Source organism: Pezoporus wallicus, unplaced genomic scaffold (assembly GCF_028554395.1).
Source record: "Pezoporus wallicus isolate ANWC-B61680 ecotype Strahan unplaced genomic scaffold, APGP_CSIRO_Pwel_v1 contig_2543, whole genome shotgun sequence".
NCBI classification, from domain to species: Eukaryota; Metazoa; Chordata; class Aves; order Psittaciformes; family Psittacidae; genus Pezoporus; species Pezoporus wallicus.
Genome location: NW_026638172.1, coordinates 2,158,795 through 2,178,988, shown reverse-complemented (window position 1 = coordinate 2,178,988; position 20,194 = coordinate 2,158,795). Strand labels below are relative to the sequence as shown.

The window sequence follows — 20,194 nt, the reverse complement described above, 5'->3', positions numbered from 1 at the left end:
TTCATCTTGAAAATAGCTTCTGTATGTTTTGGTTCTCCCTGGGAAAAGTATATGTTCCCTCACAAGTATCTTGCACGATACATTAAGATAACCAGACTGTGTGGCTTCTGTTTGGTTTTAGCATCTAGCTTTCACCATTGTAGAGCATATTTGCAAATGTTTTATGATATAAACATTTATTTTGGTTGCAAATTGGCACTTTCAACTTCAGTAATAATAAAGGTTTTGTTTTTAATAGCAGTCTCTCAACTTTACATGCTTAAATGGCACATGTATGAAAGCCACACAGGAGGAATTTTATAGTTTTGATTTTTTTGAATTCTCTCCTTTTGATGTTGGTTTTGACGATAATAATTGATTCTTGTTGAAATTAATTTTGCTTCATTAGTAATCTGTGGAAGTTTTGAATTAATAGAGAATTAATTTTGGACTGCTCACCATTTTATAATTGACCCATTGGCCTACATTTTATAGAGTCATTCAAAATGTAAGGCATTAACATAGAAATAGTAGGGAATAATGCTTTATTTTACTCTAGGATTTTATAAGAAATTACAAAGCTAGACTTCAACATCATGACCCTAACCTCGTAGGAGGATTTAAGCTGTTTATGGCAAATCTAAGCAGAAGTCCAGATTTTAAAATGTACTCCATTAAGAAGTGATAAATGAAGTGACTTTTCATATGTATGAATAGTTCTGTGCTAAAATCTAACAGCCTTTCCTCCTTCTGGCATAGCTGTCCTGGTGAAATGCTGAGATAGCATTTCTTCAGTTGAATTGGTACATGGGAATTTCAGTCATATGTAGAGGCATATGTGTTACTGCCTCTTTTATACTGCCTTTTATACTGCCATGTATCTTTTGGTCATAACCAATTCCAGTAGGTAGAATGTTTCAGATTAAATAGTGTCTTATGGAATGAGGATGTAATTTCACTTCATTTTGCCACCTTAAATACAGAAATGCTTATCCTCTTTTTAATTGCAGCTTCAGGAAAAATAATAGAATCACAGAATGGTTTGGGTTGGAATGGACCTTAAAGATCATCTAGTTCCAACCCCCTCGGCCATGGGCAGGGATACCTTCCACTAGACCAGGTTGCTCAAAGCCCTGTCCAGCCTGGCCTTGAACACTGCCAGGGATGGGGCAGCCGCAGCTTTTCTGGGCAACCTGTGCCAGTGCCTCACCACCCTCATAGTAAAGAACTTCCTTATAACTAACCTAAATTTCCCCTGTTTAAGTTTGAAGCCACTACCCATTGTCTTATCACTACAGTCCCATATCACATTAATTCTTGTTTTTCAGATCACAGTCTCTATCTCCATATACAGCTTGGCTTTCCAAGATCTCAGATGCCGATGCCCTTTTGGCACCACTGGGCAAAGCAGGTTTGGTTAGTGTGGACATGGGAGGTGGTGTGAGGCTTTGGGAGACTGGGCTGGACAGCCTCCAGCGGTCACTGCAGGACTGGAGGAACATGATTGGCCAAGAAGATGGTCATCCTGTGCAGGTAGGAGTTCACAAAGCTGGAGTGAAACCACTTAACAAAGTGAGTTGCAAATGAATTTTGAGCTGGGAGAGGGGTAGAGGGGAGGGCTGTGTTGAAAAACACAGTTGAAAAAAAAAAAAAGTAGAAGTATGCCTGCAAGAAAAACTGAGTAGGTGTCTTCACTGAAAAAAAAAAAAGACACAAAGCTTAATTAAAAATTGTATTTGTGACCCCTGTAATTAAGGTTACTGACAGTCTGTCTTACAGTGTTTGTATTTTGCCAAATTCTAATATATTTAAGTGCAAATCAGTTCTTTATCTCCTGCTGGTTTTTAACCCCAACTTTCAAAATGTAGAATAATGCGATTTGTTTTTAAGGAAAGCAAATACTTTTCCAGAGTACAAATACTTGGAAAAAAATAGTGTGTTTATACTCGAGAAAAGAAACGTGAATCCTAGGTGGAAGATGCCTTGAGTTCACGGTAGTGCCTTTGGCTGATTTTGAAAATTCTCCTAGCTGAGCAGAGCTACAATGTAGCCATGTTCCCACATGGGATATTTAGGTAGATGTTGAAAATATACAGCATATATATGTATGTTCTGTGTGTATGTATGTATGTATGTATGTATGTATGTACAAGTGTCAATGTACTGACTAATATGTATGATCACCATTGCAACACAGAGGGAAAATTCAGGACTGCTCAGTTTCATCTTTGACTTCTGTTAGTGATGGGAGAAGGTGTCATTTTGAAGAGCTAAAGTGTGCCTTGGAAGGACTTCTCCATTTTTGACTAGGAGGATCCTGTCTCTATCTATCATTGCAGTTATTTCTGTTTCATGAATTTCTTTAATGACATTCACAGTACATTAGAATGGGAAAACAGGATGAGTCTTTTCTAAATTAGATCTCTCTGTAGTTTTTTTTACAAGGTGTCTAGTTATTTCAAGTGTGAATGAGATATATTAGGCCAAAACCATAGCTCTTCTTTCACTTTCTTTTCCCTCTCTGAGCTCCCTTTCTGCAAGATGTTCTGCAGTTATAGAAACTTGTGCAAGAGCTGACACGTTCTTGTTACTGAATCTCAGCAAATGCCTTTCATAAAAGTCATGAGTAAAGGAGACTCGTTCCCCAGTAGCATGTTTGTGTGGATGCTTGTTGCTTTACCAGTGCCATTTTCATTACCATTGCAGTAGCACTAGCACCATCTTATGGTCAGATAATAGCTGCTTTACACCAGCCCAATTTCATTTACTGATCAAGTTGACCAGTACAAGTGAAAAGAGCCAGGAAGAACAGTTAGGGCTTTATTTGTTTTAATAGATGTTTTTTTTCTTCTTGGTTTCTTTTTGGTTTGTTGATGGTTTGGGTTTTTTTAATAACTTGCGATTTTATTCAACAGTATTACTGTACTGTCAATCTTGGTCAACTAAATATTAGAGAATATTGGCTTGGGAAGTACACATCACCAGAAACTGTTACGTCATTTAGCTAGCGATGTCAAGTAACCGTTTTTTGTAAAGTCCAGGAAGTTTTCCTACAGTCACTAAGCTGTTTTCAAGGTCTATTGTAGGATTTCTCTCTCCTGATAGCCTGCCTCTAATTAGAAGGCACATTCATAGGTAAAGCAATCTTAGAATATCTTTCTTCTTTCCTCTGTTAAACAGGGCACACAGCTCAAATCAGTAGTTTGACAAAACTCAAAATGGCTGAAACAAAGCCTTCTATGTGTTCTTCAGACTTGCGTGATTATCACTAACTTGTTTCTTTACTTTACACACTTTGCTTTAAATGGAAAGATAATAAGGCCTAAGAACCATTTTTTTCAGAGGCGTTACAGAGCAATAAGAGATACATTAAGTGTTTTATTTTGTTTTATTTTATTATTTTTATTTTATTTTCATCTCCAATAAGATAATAGATATGTGGTTGCTGTGTAAACTCTATACTTTGCTATTTGGACATGAAGGCCTTCACCTTTCCTTCTTAACTCAATTTTTCAATGGATCTAAACATAAAAGCAGTACTTTATTAAGGTATTCCTTTCTGGAAATGTAAAGATCTTGTTACCTTGAAAATGTAGTCATGTAGATACCCTGTCTACACCAGCAGAGCAAGAAGTATAGTGTTTCATTTTCTACAGACTGTTACTTTGCTAAGAAAACTGCAGCTAAATATTTCCTGATATCTTTTTTTTACAGAATTGGAGATACTTTGCAGCCACATGTTGATCTGTTGATTCAAGCATGTGAAAATCACCTTCTTTTGTATAATGTTTCATGCTTATGCTAGGTATTTTGGACTGTAATAAGGCATCGCAACTTCTTTGACTAAACCCATCATTCCCAATCATCAGAAGCTCGCTGAAGAAAATTGTCAGTGTTCCACATATCATTAGAATTCATTCCCCACCCATTCCCAATTTTCTTTCCCTAAAGGATGCCATTTATGCATCACAAAGCTACTATAGGCTTAGCAAACTTATTAGCCCTTCATGGTGATGTTCTTAGACCAACAAGAGACTTATCTAGGTGGTTTGGAACCACTGTTCTGCAAAAACACACAGAATCTCTCTGAAGCTACCTGACTTTTGAGAGAAAGAAGAATTAGGGAGCTTTCAATATAACTATAGATTCGACGGACTGGAGACAAATCATGAATCAGGCTTCAGCTGAAACTATTCATGCAATCTTCTAGGACTGCATTTTGGATTTCACAAACATACTAAATCTCAGAAACACGGTGGATGTTCATAAGCAATGAAACAGAGGAAAACAAACAGCTGTTCTATTTATAATGGGTAATTATGCTCCCTTGATAAAATGCTGTGACAGTCCTCAAAAAGTCAACATTTGATTTATATTGTAGAAATACTCAGCAGAGTTCAAACTGCTGAAGTCTTGAGGCTACAAAAACAGTTTCTGGAAACCTGGTTTATGTTTATGTAAGTTTGCACTAATACAGACGGGTGAGAAATTTTCTTCATTTATTGAAGTTTTAAACTCAAAATATTACTACAATATTCTGAAATTATTAAATTGGAGTGCCTAAAATAAAAATCTAAACAAAATACTGGATTTTTTAAACCAATGAATTCCACTTGAAATCCAAAAATTGCTGAGCTTTTTCATTGTTTGGTGTTTCTGAGAACAAGTCATCTCATTATCAAATATCTGAAAATAATTTGAAATATGATTTATTTTAAAGATCTTGCCATCAAATAGGCAGACATTGATAAATTTGTGTTGCTTTTTTGCATCAAAGGGTTATTGATAGAAATTAAATAGGCAAAAACCACTGATTACATTATCATACAGTTGGGCTGTTGTATTTCAATAACCATTGTTTACTGTTAAGCCTCATTTAGATAAAGTACAATGTTTATGTAAAAATAATTAAAGGGTGCATCAATTTATCCAATTTAATTCACTCACTGCCCATCAGTAATAGTCTACCTACTGGGGGCAGGCGTTTAGTTGAGACCAGGCCCTTCCAGTGACACGGAGCCTGGAAATGTTCTCTCCCTTTTTCCCCCGCCTCTGCTTTTGTGACTTGACCTGATCTTATTTTCTAGCAAAAAGCCAGGTGAGGGGTTCTGTCATGTTAGAGCTCACAGCATCACAAAACCAAGACGGTAGAATGAATCTAGAGAAACACATGAATAAGAAAAAGTCTGCATTTGCTTCTCACCAGTGGTTTGAACAACAAATGTGCTAGGGACAGTTCTGCACTAGTGTAGAAATTCACGCAGTACTGGCCCAGATGGCATTGAGTTAGAAGAGGCCCTAGAGGTGGACTACTCTTCATGGTATATTTTGGATATGTTTTGACCTTGGGACTAAAAGGAGACATGAATGAAATGTAGGTAAGAATAGGGAATACTTTAGGTGAAGGTTTTGAGAGTTTCATTCAAGATCTTATGCACTGGGGAAATGATTGAGAGGATTTGGTCAAAAATGAGTGTTTTTATCTTAAATTGCATTTCCTCTTCTCAGTAGATAGAGGCATGGTCTTTTAGTTTCTGCTGTGACTAGTTAACATTTTACCGATACAGTGTTTCCACAAAGCATGAATCATTGCAACTACCTAAATGGAGAAGTGAAAAAAAAATTACTTCATCCATTCAGAACCCTTTCCATCTAGACACCCAAAAACATTTATAAAAGTAGTTATTGCAACATCTGGAGCCAGTTAGCATTACTATTACTTTCCAGAAGGGGGAACAGAGACATGGGAGAAGCAAGTCACTTGCTCAAGTTCATGCTGTGTGTCTGTAGCAGTGTCAGAGGTGGGATAAATACCATATACACCCATAAGGATATATAATCATACTTTGTAACTGTGTTGCCAAGCTGAGTAGATTGAATGCCCTTGAGTGCTGCAATAGGTACAAAGATACCTTAAACTGGGAAAAAAATAAATATAAATGCACTGTAGCCACCTAAGAAAACGTGTTAAATCTAGCTATTGAGGTCAAAACATGCAGAAATGAGTGTAGACATATTAAACAAATTCAGCAAAACTCAAGAAATGCAATTAATCATATAATCATACAATAGTTAGGGTTGGAAAGGACCTTAAGATCATCTAGTTCCAGCCCCCCTGCCATGGGCAAGGACACTTCACACTAAACTGCGTTACCCAGGGCTCTGTCCAACCTGGCCTTGAACACTGCCAGGGATGGAGCATTCACAACTTCTTGGGCAACCCATTGCAGTGCCTCACCACCCTTATAATAAAGAACTTCTTCCTTATATCCAACCTAAACTTCCCCTGTTTAAGTTTTAACCCGTTACCCCTTGTCCTGTCACTACAGTCCCTAATGAAGAGTCCACCCCCCGCATCCCTATAGGCCCCCTTCAGATACTGGAAGGCTGCTATGAGGTCTCCACGCAGCCTTCTCTTCTCCAGGCTGAACAGCCCCAACTTTCCCAGCCTATCTTCATATGGGAGGTGCTCCAATCCTCTGATCATCCTCGTGGCCCTCCTCTGGACTTGTTCCAACAATTCCATGTCCTTCTTATGTTGAGGACACCAGAACTGCACACAGTACTCCAGGTGAGGTCTCACGAGAGCAGAGTAGAGGGGCAGGATCACCTCCTTCGACCCTGCTGGTCACGCTCCTTTTGATGCAGCCCAGGATACGGTTGGCTTTCTGGGCTGCAAGCGCACACTGCAGCCGGTTCATGTTCTTTCTCATCGACCAGCACCCCCAAGTCCATCTCCGCAGGGCTGCTCTGACTCTTCTTTGCCCAACCTGTAGCTGTGCCTGGGATTGCTCCGACCCAGGTGTAGGACCTTGCACTCAGCATGGTTAAACCTCATGAGGTTGGCATCAGCCCACCTCACAAGCGTGTCAGGGTCCCTCTGGATGGCATTCCTTCCCTCCAGCGTATCAACCGAACCACACAGCTTGGTGTCATCGGCAAACTTGCTGAGGGCACACTCAATCCCACTGTCCATGTCAGCGACAAAGATGTTGAACAAGACCGGTCCCAACACCGATCCCTGAGGGACACCACTCGTTACTGGTCTCCAGCCGGACACTGAGCCATTGACCACAACTCTTTGTGTGCAGCCATCCAGCCAGCTCTTTATCCACCGAGTGGTCCATCCATCAAATTGATGTCTCTCCAGTTTAGAGACAAGGATGTTGTGTGGGACAGTGTCGAACGCTTTGCACAAGTCCAGGTAGATGACATCAACTGCTCTCCCCCTGTCCATCAGTTCTGTAGCCCCATCATAGAAGGCCACCAAATTGGTCAGGCAGGATTTCCCCTCAGTGAAGCCATGCTGGCTGTCACCAAGCACCTTGTTGTTTTTCATGTGCCTTAGCATGCCTTCCAGGAGAATCTGCTCCAGCATTTTGCCAGGCACAGAGGTGAGACTGACTGGTCTGTAATTCCCCGGGTCATCCATTTTCCCCTTCTTGAAAATTTCCCTTTTTCCAGTCATTGGGAACTTCACCTGACTGCCATGATTTTTGAAATATGATGGCCAGTGGCTTAGCAACTTCATTTGCCAGCTCCTTCAGGACCCATGGATGGATTTCATCAGGCCCCATGGACTTGTGCATGTTCACGTTTGTAAGATGGTCTCAAACCTGATCCTCTCCTACAGCGGGCCCAAGGTCTTCATTCTCACAGTCCCTGCATCTGCCTTCCAAGACTTGGGTAGTGTGGTCAGAGCCTTTGCCAGTGAAGACTGAGGCAAAGAAGTCGTTCGGAACCTCAGCCTTCTCCAAATCCAGGTTAGCCAGTTCTCCCGAGAGCTTCCAGAGGGGGCCTGTGTTGTCCCTAATCTGTCTTTTATTCGCTATGTACCTATAGAATCCCTTCCTGTTATCTTTCACATCCCTAGCAAGCTTAATTCTAACTGGGCCTTAGCTTTCCTAACCTGGTCCCTAGCTTCCTGGACAACATTTCTGTACTCTTCCCAGGCCGCCTGTCCTTGCTTCCTACTTTTTATAAGCCTCTTTTTTCCTTTGAATTTTCCTCAGCAGCTCCTTATCCATCCAAGGAGGTCTCCTGGCCCTCCTGCTGCACTTCCTTCTAGTTGGGATGCAACACTCCTGAGCTTGTAATAGGTATTTTTCTCAGATTTAAATGGCTATCTTCACAGTCTCATAGCAGTGTTCAGTAACAGAATATGTAAGTTATTCTGTGATCTGTGAGAAGCTAGAAGACATGAACATATGGTTCATGTCAGTAATGTAAAAGAGCGACGTTTTCATCGCCAATGCTAAAAAAAGTAAGGGTGAGTTTTTTCATATGTCTTAACTGCTTAGATCATCCATGATGCAATGGTTTTTTGCTAAAATCAGCATTTTTATGAGTTCAGCAGCACTCAGTAGGAATTCCCAACATTCAGACTTTCTTCTGTAGCCCATCAGTTAACATTTAGATCTGATGAGGGCAAAGGCAAATGCTTATTCCCTTCCTTGAATAGCCTCATTTATTTTATTTGGATTCCACTCAACTAATCACACAAAACTCTACATGAATTATTCACCCCTTAAGTAAATTAATATTTTTTGTTTTATTGAACATATTCTTTTTTTATTTTCTGAAACTGCAGTTTGTACCTGAAAGGTTCATGCAAGCTCATCTGAAGAAAATTGGGGTTTAGGTTAGATGTTTGTCTCGAAAATAATTGATTCAGGATTTTCAGTGAGCCCAACATGTTCATATTCACTGCACAGGATCTACTTTAATCTATACTGACAATTTAAAATTTTTCCTTTTTGTTCCTTTTTACTTTATAACATTTTAACAAAAATCCAGACTTTTCTTGATGGTAAAAATGAACTGGGCAAACCTGCAGTTCTTGATTTGGGATAAATGTATGACCTTTAACAAGAGTGGCAAGTACTTCCCACCACCTCCCTGGTTCTGCATTTTCTACTTTAGACCAAGTAATTTTTCTGACCACATGAGGGCATCGGTGGGCTAATAACAGTGATTTTGCTCATCTTAAATACTGTTGGTGCAAACCCCATAAATTATGAAAAATACATGGCTGTGGAGAGTTTTTATAAGTTTGGAATAACCATTTGATGGCATTCTACAGTGCTGCATGGGGTCCTGAAAAGCCGGAGATATTGTGGATTACAGAGTTATCTAGTCAGTACGTGGATTAGAGGGTACAGTTTGATAGCATTTCCAGTTCTGAGATCCACGAGGCCCAGATACACAGTTCAGGTCTGTGACCTTTTCCTGGACTGAATGATTCTTCAATCTGAGTGTAGATTGAGATTGGACACTGGGAAGAAGCTCTTCCCTGTGAGGGCGTTGAGTCACTGGCACAGGTGCCCAAAGAAGCAGCAGCTGCCCCATCTCTAGCAGTATTCAAGGACAGGTTGGATGGGGCTTTGATCCAGCACAAGGTTCCTCTTTCTTCCTCTTACCTTCCTGCAAAAGCCCACAGTTCTCGTGGAAGAAAATATAATAACCTCAACACACTGTCTTTCAGACCTCAGCAAGTCTGCAGCAGAGCATGTTGCTGACATAAAGGCTGGAGCTCCTAACACCAATGAAATCCTGCTGTCCCAGCAAGACAAATTCACGTGAATAATTCTGCCCCTAAGAAAGTTGTTCTCTGATTAGTAAAAGGACAACTTCAGTGAAAATTTATGTCATCTGATCTGTAGATTATTCCAAATTGTAATAATGTGTTCACTTATCCCATCCTTTTAGCTGCTGGTTATTCAGGGTACTACAGAAGAAATCAAATGTACTGTTTTCTGAGTTCATTGATGTTAGGTATGTGGTAGTCATGGTAAATAACCTAACTAGACATGATCTATCTGCTCTGATTAGAATTTATAGTGGATTAACATACTAAAAAGACGATGACCTCATATCTTTTAGTTGAAAAGAATTTTTAATTCTTAATTAAATATTACCTAACTTTAAATTAAGTTACTTTAGAGAATTGAATTTAAAGTTAGGCAATTTTTAATAATGACAGAGGAAAATGGATTTTACACAGGTGTTAATATAGCAGAGGGTATGTTAGATGGAAACAAATGTATGATATTCGCTGATTACTTCATTTAGTTTATCCAGCTTTTAAGCCACAGAGTGCATATTCATAGACAAAAGACTCTAATGCATCTACTGCTGCAGAGTTTCTGAGCTGGTACTTAGAGTGACAGCATTTAGCTTAAAAGAAGACCCGTAGCAGCAGCAACTACATTTTATATAGTGTTTTGTGTTTTTTAAAACTTTCATTTGCAAGCCAGATACCTCTTTTCATGTGTTTCACTCCAATCTCCACCTCTTTCCCCACACAAATTCACTTTTCTAAAATTCCATTAAAGCTATGATGCTTTGAACAGGTTTGCTATTTGAGACAGAAGTTTAATGCCTATATGAATTTTAAAAGCTACTTTGAGAGAGAAATGTTCACAGCAGTCAGATAATGCAAGAAGCTTCATTAGTTCATTTTGAAATCTTGCAAAGTTTTGCAGACAAGATAGAAAATCAAAATGAAGCCCGTAGAATGAAGAAAACCTATTAAATGTTTTACACTGCGCATGACTAATGTTTTACATTTCAGGATACACTTGAAGAAACAGAATGTATTTCATACATTATTATGAACCCAGGACATTGTCTAATACTGAGTATTCCTTTCCGTAGAAAAATGACTTGTGGGCTCAATTTTGTGCTGTTGATGTGAATAGAAATTGTGCTGTTAATTTTTAGTACATATAAAAAAGCTGAACATGATACAAGTAAAAGCAATAGGAGCCATTAGATTATTTTTTTTCCCTATTTTTGCCTTTCTCTCACTAGTTTGTATAGATTATAAAGTCTTTTATTTCTGTCTTTGGTAGAATCAGTTTTACAATAGAATGTAAAACCACCATGGAGCAGGCAGATTAGCGTTTGATTTCCCTCATGTGGAACTTCTGTATGCTCTTTGAGAACACAGTGCATATATTCGTGCTGCTGATAAAGAATGTCTTTGGAAGGAAGGATGTTCTTGTGACCTGTTCAGTACAGCCTAGAGTAATGCTGAGGTTTTAAGGGACATAAAAGAAGCCAAAAATTTTGTTTCAAGGAAAAAAACAGCCTTTTGCACATAAACTAATAATTTTGCATTCCCTGGAATATATTTCCTAATCCTTTGTGCCACTGTGGAATGGATTATTTAATGCCTTTTCCACCTGGAGAATAGGCATGTTTTGTTATAGTCAAAGCTAATCTTCTTTCATAATAATGTATGGTTGCGATAAAAGTTTTGCCACTGATTTTGATGAAGTAATTAATATCTCCCAAATCACCGTAGGACAAAAGCCTAAGATGTTTTCACTTCTTTTCCTGCGATGATCTTCTGATACATGCCCAATCTTTGACAATAGTTCTAATGAGGAAAGCAAGCTATTAAAGAAAACATTAATGTTTTAACTTTATAGTACTTTTAGTGGTTTTATATTAATGTAATTTATATTTTCAAAAATAATGCATTGTAAGGAGGTAACACGTGTTCTTCATTGACTGTAAACTGCCCTGTTTAATATATTGTATGTTAATGAAAAGGCAAAATAGCATATTAATTCTTCCCTCAAAATAGCAGATTCATTCTTTCTACCTCAGATCTTAGCGCACTTGTTCTTTTTCCTATTTTGTTCTGACTAACAGTAAGAAACACTAAATAATACATTATTATTCCTACTACTAGAATAAATGCTTGTGAAAACAGTTAATTGTTTGGGCACCTTAGTTTTTAGAAATCTTCCTATGAAAATGTTTTTTACAGTTGCAACTACTGCAGCTGTGACCCTGTTTGCTTCAATTGTTAAAATGATGTTTTGTCCATTTGTGTTTATTAAGTCTGGACACATGAAATCATGCTGGTTGCAGTTTTAGTAAATGTGTTGTATGTGGAATGATCCACTGAATGCTTAAAGGGCTTAGTAGAAGGGTTAGTTACTTGTTTGTCGCTGCGTGCAACAAAGAGGAATTCCATTTATTTCTTTTATGAAGATGTGGAATCCTGTAAGGAATGGCCAGCTCTGTTTAAACATACCCGAAAGAATAAGAAAAGATTGATTTGGGGTGATTCAGAGAACAGAAATATAGTCCATTATTAAAAGTACATATTACATCCCTTTGCACCTGCAGGATGTTAGCCTGGAATTAGAGTATTCTCTCTGTTTTTTTCCTCCCTTTTTAGGTTGTATCCAAGGTATTAAAATAAGCATTGTGTTTTGCATAAGCAGGGCCAGATGTGTTAAAGCAAAGAGGTGAAAGACCTGTTTCCCTGTACATGAGGCAGCTCACCCCCATCGGAAGCCAGAGTTTCTTTGCCAGTCCTCTGGTAGAAACTTGCGTTTGTTGCTAGAAGCACCGCAAAGGAGCTTTTCTGGCACTGATAACATCCTGCACCCTTCGGGAATTTTAATGAAGCCAGCCACATCATAATACAGAAGTAAGCTGCTGTATTAAAAGACCATCTACTCTCTAGCCAGCTTGGGTTGAACAGAAGCCTGTCATGTATGGGGTAGGATGACAGGAATATCTACAACTGAGAAAACAATCTGCATGAGAGATGCATCCCAGATTGAATCAAGGAAAAAGCCCTTCCATTTTGCTGGAAGCCATCACTCCTTTATTACTTTTCTGTTCAAAGCTAAAAATATTTTCAGCCTCATCTAATTTTTGTTTACAAAGTCTGAAAGATATTTCTTAACCTGTAACCTGGAGTTCTTTTTCTGTCAGTGGTTAAATCCAAGTACATGTTCTGCCCCGTGTTCTAAAGTCAGCTTTGTACAAGTCTGTAATGAAGGTATGGGCATCTAAGACAGTGAGAAGCGTTGGTTAGATCTCCTGCATGAAATTCTGAGGAATAAAGAGAATATCAAGTGGGAAAATAGAGAAGGAGAGGAGATTCCTTCTCTCTTTCCCTGTTTCTGCAAAGGTAACTCCTGGAATTTTAGTCTTCAGTTTATTGTAACAGACTTGAACAAGAAGAGCTGATATGCGGGCTTAAAATGCATGGATGAAAATGTGGCAGTGTTGAAGGTCATGAATACTCTGAAAAATGAATGACCGAATAATGATTATACTGAAATGTTCATTTCAGTTGACTTTGCTAAGTGTCTTTTACTCATTAAGTTGGATACTATTGTAAACATATTAGTAATAGATACTGATACATATTCAGTCTAGATGTACTTTGATTACTTTCTTTAAAGCATCTTATAAAAATTCAGGCAATTCAGTGATTTTATTGCCATCAGACACATAAACGTTGACATGGTAAAGAGTGGCTGTCATTTCTTTTGTTACATTTTTTTTGCTTGTCACAAGCAAACTGGGGGCAACCAGCACTTGTTAATGAAATGCACAGTTTTGCATGGGACATGGGACTGCCTTTGAGGTAGTGAAGCTCCTTTTTAAAGACTTTTTTTTTCCTTTCAGTTTCATTGCAGTGTATGATTAAGATTACTGGATGCTGAATATTGTTAACTTCTCTTGTATGAAATCAGCTGAAGCTAAATTTGATGATGCTTTTGGTCAGTTATACTCATACAGCCAGCAAGTTTTGTTTGCAATATATAAGAAGAAAATTAATTCTGTGGTCAAAAGGGAAGTACTGTAATTGTGAAAACAGGTCTTATATGAGAAGGAAATATTGATGTAAGTGTGAGACATTAATAATTTTAATAATTGAGTACAGCAGTCCTCTCTGTAATTCACAAACTTTTATTAATCTGTTATTGTAAGCTCTTTTCTTCCCATAGCTGTGACAGTGTCCTGTGGAGGCAGTGCAAGGTATGTGTGGGTCAGCTATGTGATTCTCAGTAAATTCAGCTCCTTTCTCTTACTGAGGAATGATTGAAGTTTCAAAATGTGATATGTGTCAGTGCTTCCTTACTTTCCTGGCTTAATTTTATTAAACTAGATGATCAGAATTCAGTAGAATTAATTCCCTATTAACTTAAGTGGCATAAATGCAGTTCTAGATCCACTTCCAAACATGGTTAAGGTTTGATTAGTGTACAATATAAAGTTCCCTTACCATAGTTTGCCTGACCATCTGAAGTCTAGACAAAACAACCAGCCTTTGACTCACCTTCAGAGTAGCCCCTATTACAGATTGCTATGCATTTAATAGCTATTTAGCATAAATATGACAGACGTGGAGCACCTGGTTCCATTGTGTTGCTGAGTTCATTAAATCATGTAACTGGCTTCTCTGAGACTCTTCTTTACGTTACTATAAGAAGTGTGATAGGATCACTTAGTTTCCAAACTGAATGTGTTTTTATGAGTTTCCCTATTCAGTTCACTCTTAGAATCCCAGTGTTGTCAGAAAAAAAATAATGAAGTGTAGCCATGTAAAAGTGTTTTGGCATCCATTCGTATATCTCAGAAGGAACTGATATAAGGCGAGTTGTTCAGATACCGTGTATCTCTCATTGAATATAAAATGAGTATTTAGTTCTATTCCTGCCTAGCTGCCCTTGCTGTCAGGAGTGAATGGATGTGTAAGAGGCAGCACCAGAAAATGAAGTCAAAGCATTAACAGACCTTGTTATATGGTGTTGTTTCTTCATTTCCCTTTTTCGCAAGCACTTCTTTCATGCCATTGCCCCTTCAGGAAAACACATTCCTTTAGCATCTTTCTGACCTGCAGCCTTCATATTCTTCTCACATAAAATTTTTGTTCATTTGCTTCATTGACTTGGATGAGAAACCTCAGTATGTTCAGAAATTCCAATCAGGCAAGCTTCTGGAAGTTACTATGGATTTTTTAGGTTTCTTTGAGCTTGTTCAGAACTTTCAGTACTTGTTTTGCTTGTCTTCCTTTGCACTCCAGCCAAACTAGATTTTTCTCACTGACTCTTCTTCAGTTTGTCAGTTTATGTTTGCCTTATAGATCTCCCTTCTGCAGACTTCGGGTAATTTTCTATGAAGAATCCAGAAAGGTGAACATGTAAAGCATTTTCCGTTATTTTATTGTTTCTCTTTATAGAATAATATTTTGATTCAGGAGGCTGACACAACTGTTCTGGTTTTATGATTTTATTTTAAACTAAGTCCAGTGATTTTTATTGACACACACTTATATATATATATACTCTTTTGTTAAGGAAGAAGTTCGTTCCTGTTAGGGGGGTGAGGCACTAGAATGGGTTGCCCAGGGAGGCTGTGAATGCTCCATCCCTGGCAGTGTTCAAGGCCAGGTTGGACAGAGCCTTGAGTGACATGGTTTAGTGTGAGGTGTCCCTGCCCATGGCAGGGGGTTTGGAACTAGATGATCTTAAGGTCCTTTCCAACCCTAACTGTTCTGTGATTCTGTAGTTCCGATAGTTTTGTAATCTACTACATATGTAAAAAAAAAAGGAACTGTTTATTTTTGAAGAAATCTCTTACACCAAAGAAGTATATGACCCTAAGGGTAACATGCTGCTCTGGTTAAGTGTCTTTTTTCCTATACAAATGTTAAATTAATGTAATTTATCAGATTAGATCTTGATTTTACACTAATGATATGGTTCACAGAGGATGCATTGTACCTCTTTGAATTAATATAAATTCTATAAAGAAAAAGAAACTCATGTTTTGAATAACTGCCAAGATACTATTGTTAGAGCACATGTTTGCAGTTCAAAAATGTGTGGAATCCATGTCAGCACAAAGTTGAGTTTGCAAGACAGTGAATTCAAGGATTACACTAATGTACAGTCACAGTGAAAACCCTGATAATGCCAGTGAAGTCCTGAGAAGGCAATAAATTGTAGTTATAAGGTACATAAATTCATCAGAGAATTAAATGTATTATGGTCGATAAGAAGAAGCTTAGAGGTTAAAGACATTAATTTCACACCTCTGTCATTAAGTTTCATTTAAAATAATAAAGTGGCATTAAATCATAGACAATATAGAAGGGCAGTTTACACATGAATCATTGATTCTCAATATGACTCGGAGTTTATACCGGAAGGAGTATTTTTACCTTCAGTCATCCACTTACATCCAGCCCCAGCCTAAAGTGACTCACATCTGACAGCTGTTGGGTGGTCAGCTCTGCAGTGAATCGATGGGGAAAGTGCTGTCAGCAGACAGATGTAGAAAAACCACTACTGTAGACTTCTGCAGTCGTGGCAGGGAAGTTAAGGATTGCTTGAGCATGATATTTGAGCTAGCCATTTACTGAAGGATCTCAGAGAAGAGCATGTCATTTCTTTAGTCCCTGTTTGTGAAAGGAAGGTCAATCTGCCCATCAGTAAAGAAATGTCCAGCTGTAGTTCGGTGTGCATGAAATTTGTAAATGGATGTACGGTACTGTGGATGTATGGTGCTATGAGAAGTGCTCAAACAGCACATGATAGTTTCTACGAATATATGTTGTCAGTTATGAGAAAGCACATTTCTAATGTGGATAAGATCTGAATGCACTGAGTGGTTCGTATATGGCATCTAATGTGTCCTTATGTGGGTTATTGCATTTATTGAATTAATGCTCTAGCTCTTCAGCTGACTTAGTATGTTGTTATTAGATTGTTAGAGTGGTTTTCCTTGTTGTAAGAGAGATTTACAGCTCTATTCTTTATTTTACAGATAACCATTCAGAGGGACAGTGGTTTGGATGTCAGTTCCCCCAGACATGGAAAAGTGGATCCAGACAACATGCCGCATGTTGGTGGAAATACGTGGGCTGGTGGAACAGGTCTTTCGTACTCTTTGTTAATGCATCACTGACTGATATCTGAGGGCATTGCTGTGCCAGTCAGAAATCAATTTATACAAGGACATCCTCTGCCTAGAGCTATTTACCCAATACAAGGTTGCTTTATTGCCAGGGAAAAGAGGTATTTACAGAGTCTAATTTAAACTGTGTGTAGTAGAACTCCAACTACATTTTTATGTTGCTTCTTTTCATTGGCCATGTGGAGAACCAGAGGCTTGCAGCCATAGATGCTAGGCTTAGTTATTTGCCATTCTCTTACATGTGTCTGTAGTCACAGCAATTTAGGTGGTTTAGGCAAGAGGCACACAGAACAGGCATAGTGCCTCCTAATTCTAAAACGTCATGATAGTGAAGATAGAAAGTGGTTTGGGAACAGTGTAAACCAACAAATTCTAGGGAGAAGACAGAGTTTGAATGAACGGCTTTAAGGACCAGGAGTTTTGAGATGTACAAAACTTTCATGATGTATAGTCCCCCTCATACAGGTGAAAACCATTATGAGTCTGGTCTCAAGGGGTGGTAAACACAAATATTCCATTGGAGTTCTTCTTTACCGTGGTAGCTGGTTTGGTTTTGAAAATCTTTGGCAATAAATATTTCTACTGGGGATTGTTGGCAACATTTTTGGAGTTTCTGTAGATATGACAATGGAAACATTAAAGAAAATGTGTTCTTACTTATTATCAAATGCATAGTCTTAACTGTTTATCTCAACTATGTTAGGTGGGAGAGACACTGCTGGGTTAGGTGGCAAAGGTGGGCCATATCGACTGGATGCTGGCCACAGGGTTTACCAAATATCTCAAGCTGAAAAGGATGCAGTTCCAGAGGAGGTTAAGAGAGCTGCTCGAGAGATGGGTGAAAAGGCCTTTAAACAGAGGTAATGTAGAAGCCTTTATTTTCCCTTCCATTTTCCAGAGAATTTGAAAAAGATGGTTAAAAAGAATTTTCTTTCTTAACTGCGTTTATCAAGTACCTTATCCTGTTTGTTACCATTTAACAGAGCTTGCCAGCATGTGTTTAACCGTTCTGGACAAGATGCATAGAATATTTTATTGAATTAAGCCGAACTTAAAATTACTGTGATTTGGTAGAGTAAAACGTACCTAGGTGGATAAGGAGACTGATGAGAATATTTATCTTCTGAAAAAAATGTATCTATCTGCCATATGGAAATTTCTTTGAATTATGATGAATCCAAATTATGTGTTGTAAGGAATTCATCACCTAAGAAATATCTTTCAAGATGGACCATTATGAGTAAATTGCTTCTATTTGAAAGGTCTGTAGGCCAATGGTGAGATGACTTGAACTATTATACCTCAGCAGACACTTTTACAGTGCCACAGGTAGTCCCTACATTGGGAAGAATTTCCCTGTTATCAAATAAATAAACCTGCTGTTTACATATGTAAGTGGATGATATGCTGCTTTCCTAAACTGTTCTTAGCTCCCTGTTCTTTGCTTCAGATTGAAAGAGATTCAGATGAGTGAATATGATGCATCAACTTATGAAAGGTTCTCTGGAGCAGTCCGACGTCAAGTTCAGTCACTCCGCATCATCCTGGACAATCTGCAGGTAATAAAGGAACATGGTGAGCACATTACATTAGGCCCCAAATGCTATCCTGTGAACATCCTGTTGCCATCTGATGATTGTACCTTTGAGGACTGAAAGATTTGGGTTATAACGATGGACAGGAAAAACACTCTTGTATTGGATATAAGGAGGAAATTCTTTCCTGTTAGGGTGGTGAGGCCCTGGAATAGGTTGCCCAGGGAGGTTGTGTATGCTCTATCCCTGGCAGTGTTCAGATTGGACAAGCCTTGGGTGAGATGGTTTAGTGTGAGGTGTCCCTGCCCATGGCAGGGGGGGTGGAACTTGATGATCTTAAGGTCCTTTCCAACGCTAACTATTCTGTGATTCTGCTATTTCACAGGCAGCTTTTAAGGGGATCACAGTATTCATCTCTACAAGTCACAGTATTCCCATACCAGAGTTTACAAAGATTACTGACTCAGGAGCAAAATTACATGAAAGAAAACAATATATGTTATTAAAAGAATATGTGATGGTCTGCAGAGCTCAGCCTTTGTCTTTACCTCCTGTCCAAAAGACATTTTTTTAGCTGAGAAGTGCAAATGCTATAGATGTTAAAAGAAATACCCACTTTGGTTGAGACTTTCAGGTGCATCTTCAGCTGAAAACATGATTTTTTCTCAGGTTTGTTTTTAACGCATACTAATAAAAAGAGGTATAGCCCAAATCTCCTAGGTGGAATTCCAAATCCACTAGTTTACCTTTCTTCTAGGAATCTGTCTTGTGGTTGTTCCAGGTTTTATCAATACTAGTGATCATATGGGGGTAAATAAAATTTAAAAGTGTGTTCTTTATAGGAGGAATATTCAAATCTTCACTTGAAATGAAAGAAATTAATTTTACTCCTTATAAGATACCTCTGAATAAAAATATTTCTGTTGGAGGCTACCAACCACTGGTATACATATACCTTAGTTTATTAGTTAGGCACTGTGCTGTGGCTAATCTGTCTCCTTACTTTTGCAATAAAACTGAAATATCAAAAGAAATTATTTTGTATGCTTGGCAGACTCCTCCTAGGTACGAAACATCCTATCCCTTGGTACTGCAAATAAGAAAGGTAGCATTTTTCTTTGCCTTATTTATATCTTTAAGCTTTTGTAACTAGAACAACACTACTATAATCACATATATAGAGAGAGAACCATTAGCAAGTGAGCCAATTTTATTATGATTGTATCAATTTAGAGAGCTCCTCATGTAATGAACTTTTGAGACTGTCATAATTAGGTGACATGTGCACCTAATATGTGTGTTTCAGTTCAGGACACAGGCTTTTGGCTTATGAATTTAAATATAAATCTCAGGATTTCTTACATCATTTGTATCTAGGTGATTTTTTTACCATGTTTCTAGTAGACATGCTATTGGAAGCACACTCTAGGTGTGAAATGAATAAGTGAATCTTCAGTTTATAGTCTTTTTTTTTTGTCTGTCTTAACTATTCCTTGGAGCCAAAATTCTTACATTCAGAGATCACATAAATTATAATCAAAATATAACATATTTTAATATAGGGAGACATATCCTGTTGCTTTCTTAAAAAGATCATTTTAATATCAAAGCAAAGTCTTATAAGCCTCAGTAATTTATGAGACTTTGCTAACTTACTTTCAAAATCTGTAACAGCTAATCACAGAGCTAGTATATGTACTTTATGATGAAGAAACAAACTCACTGAATTTGGAAAAGCTAGATTGTAGAATAACAACAATATTGAAAGCTAATTTTTAACTTCAATTTTTATACAGATTTGGAGAGGTTTTCTTGTTAGAAGCTGCACTAGGAAAATGAAGACAAATTATAATAGGAGTTACTTAGTTGCAAAATGCTTTCTATTAATTGAGAAGCTGAGTCCAAGCACATTTCATGTTATCTTTTTGTATTTATCTGAA

At 38.0% G+C, this 20,194-nt stretch overlaps 1 protein-coding gene across 1 annotated transcript in view; it reads left to right on the top strand.

The window, feature by feature from the left end:
* VWA8 (von Willebrand factor A domain containing 8) overlaps nt 1-20,194 on the top strand; it is a 176,684-nt gene that overhangs the window by 137,704 nt on the left and 18,786 nt on the right. The window contains exons 37-40 of the mRNA XM_057409687.1: nt 1,308-1,512; nt 16,570-16,678; nt 17,423-17,579; nt 18,170-18,278. Coding sequence (XP_057265670.1) covers nt 1,308-1,512; nt 16,570-16,678; nt 17,423-17,579; nt 18,170-18,278 — 580 coding nt within the window. The remainder of the gene's footprint in view (nt 1-1,307; nt 1,513-16,569; nt 16,679-17,422; nt 17,580-18,169; nt 18,279-20,194) is intronic.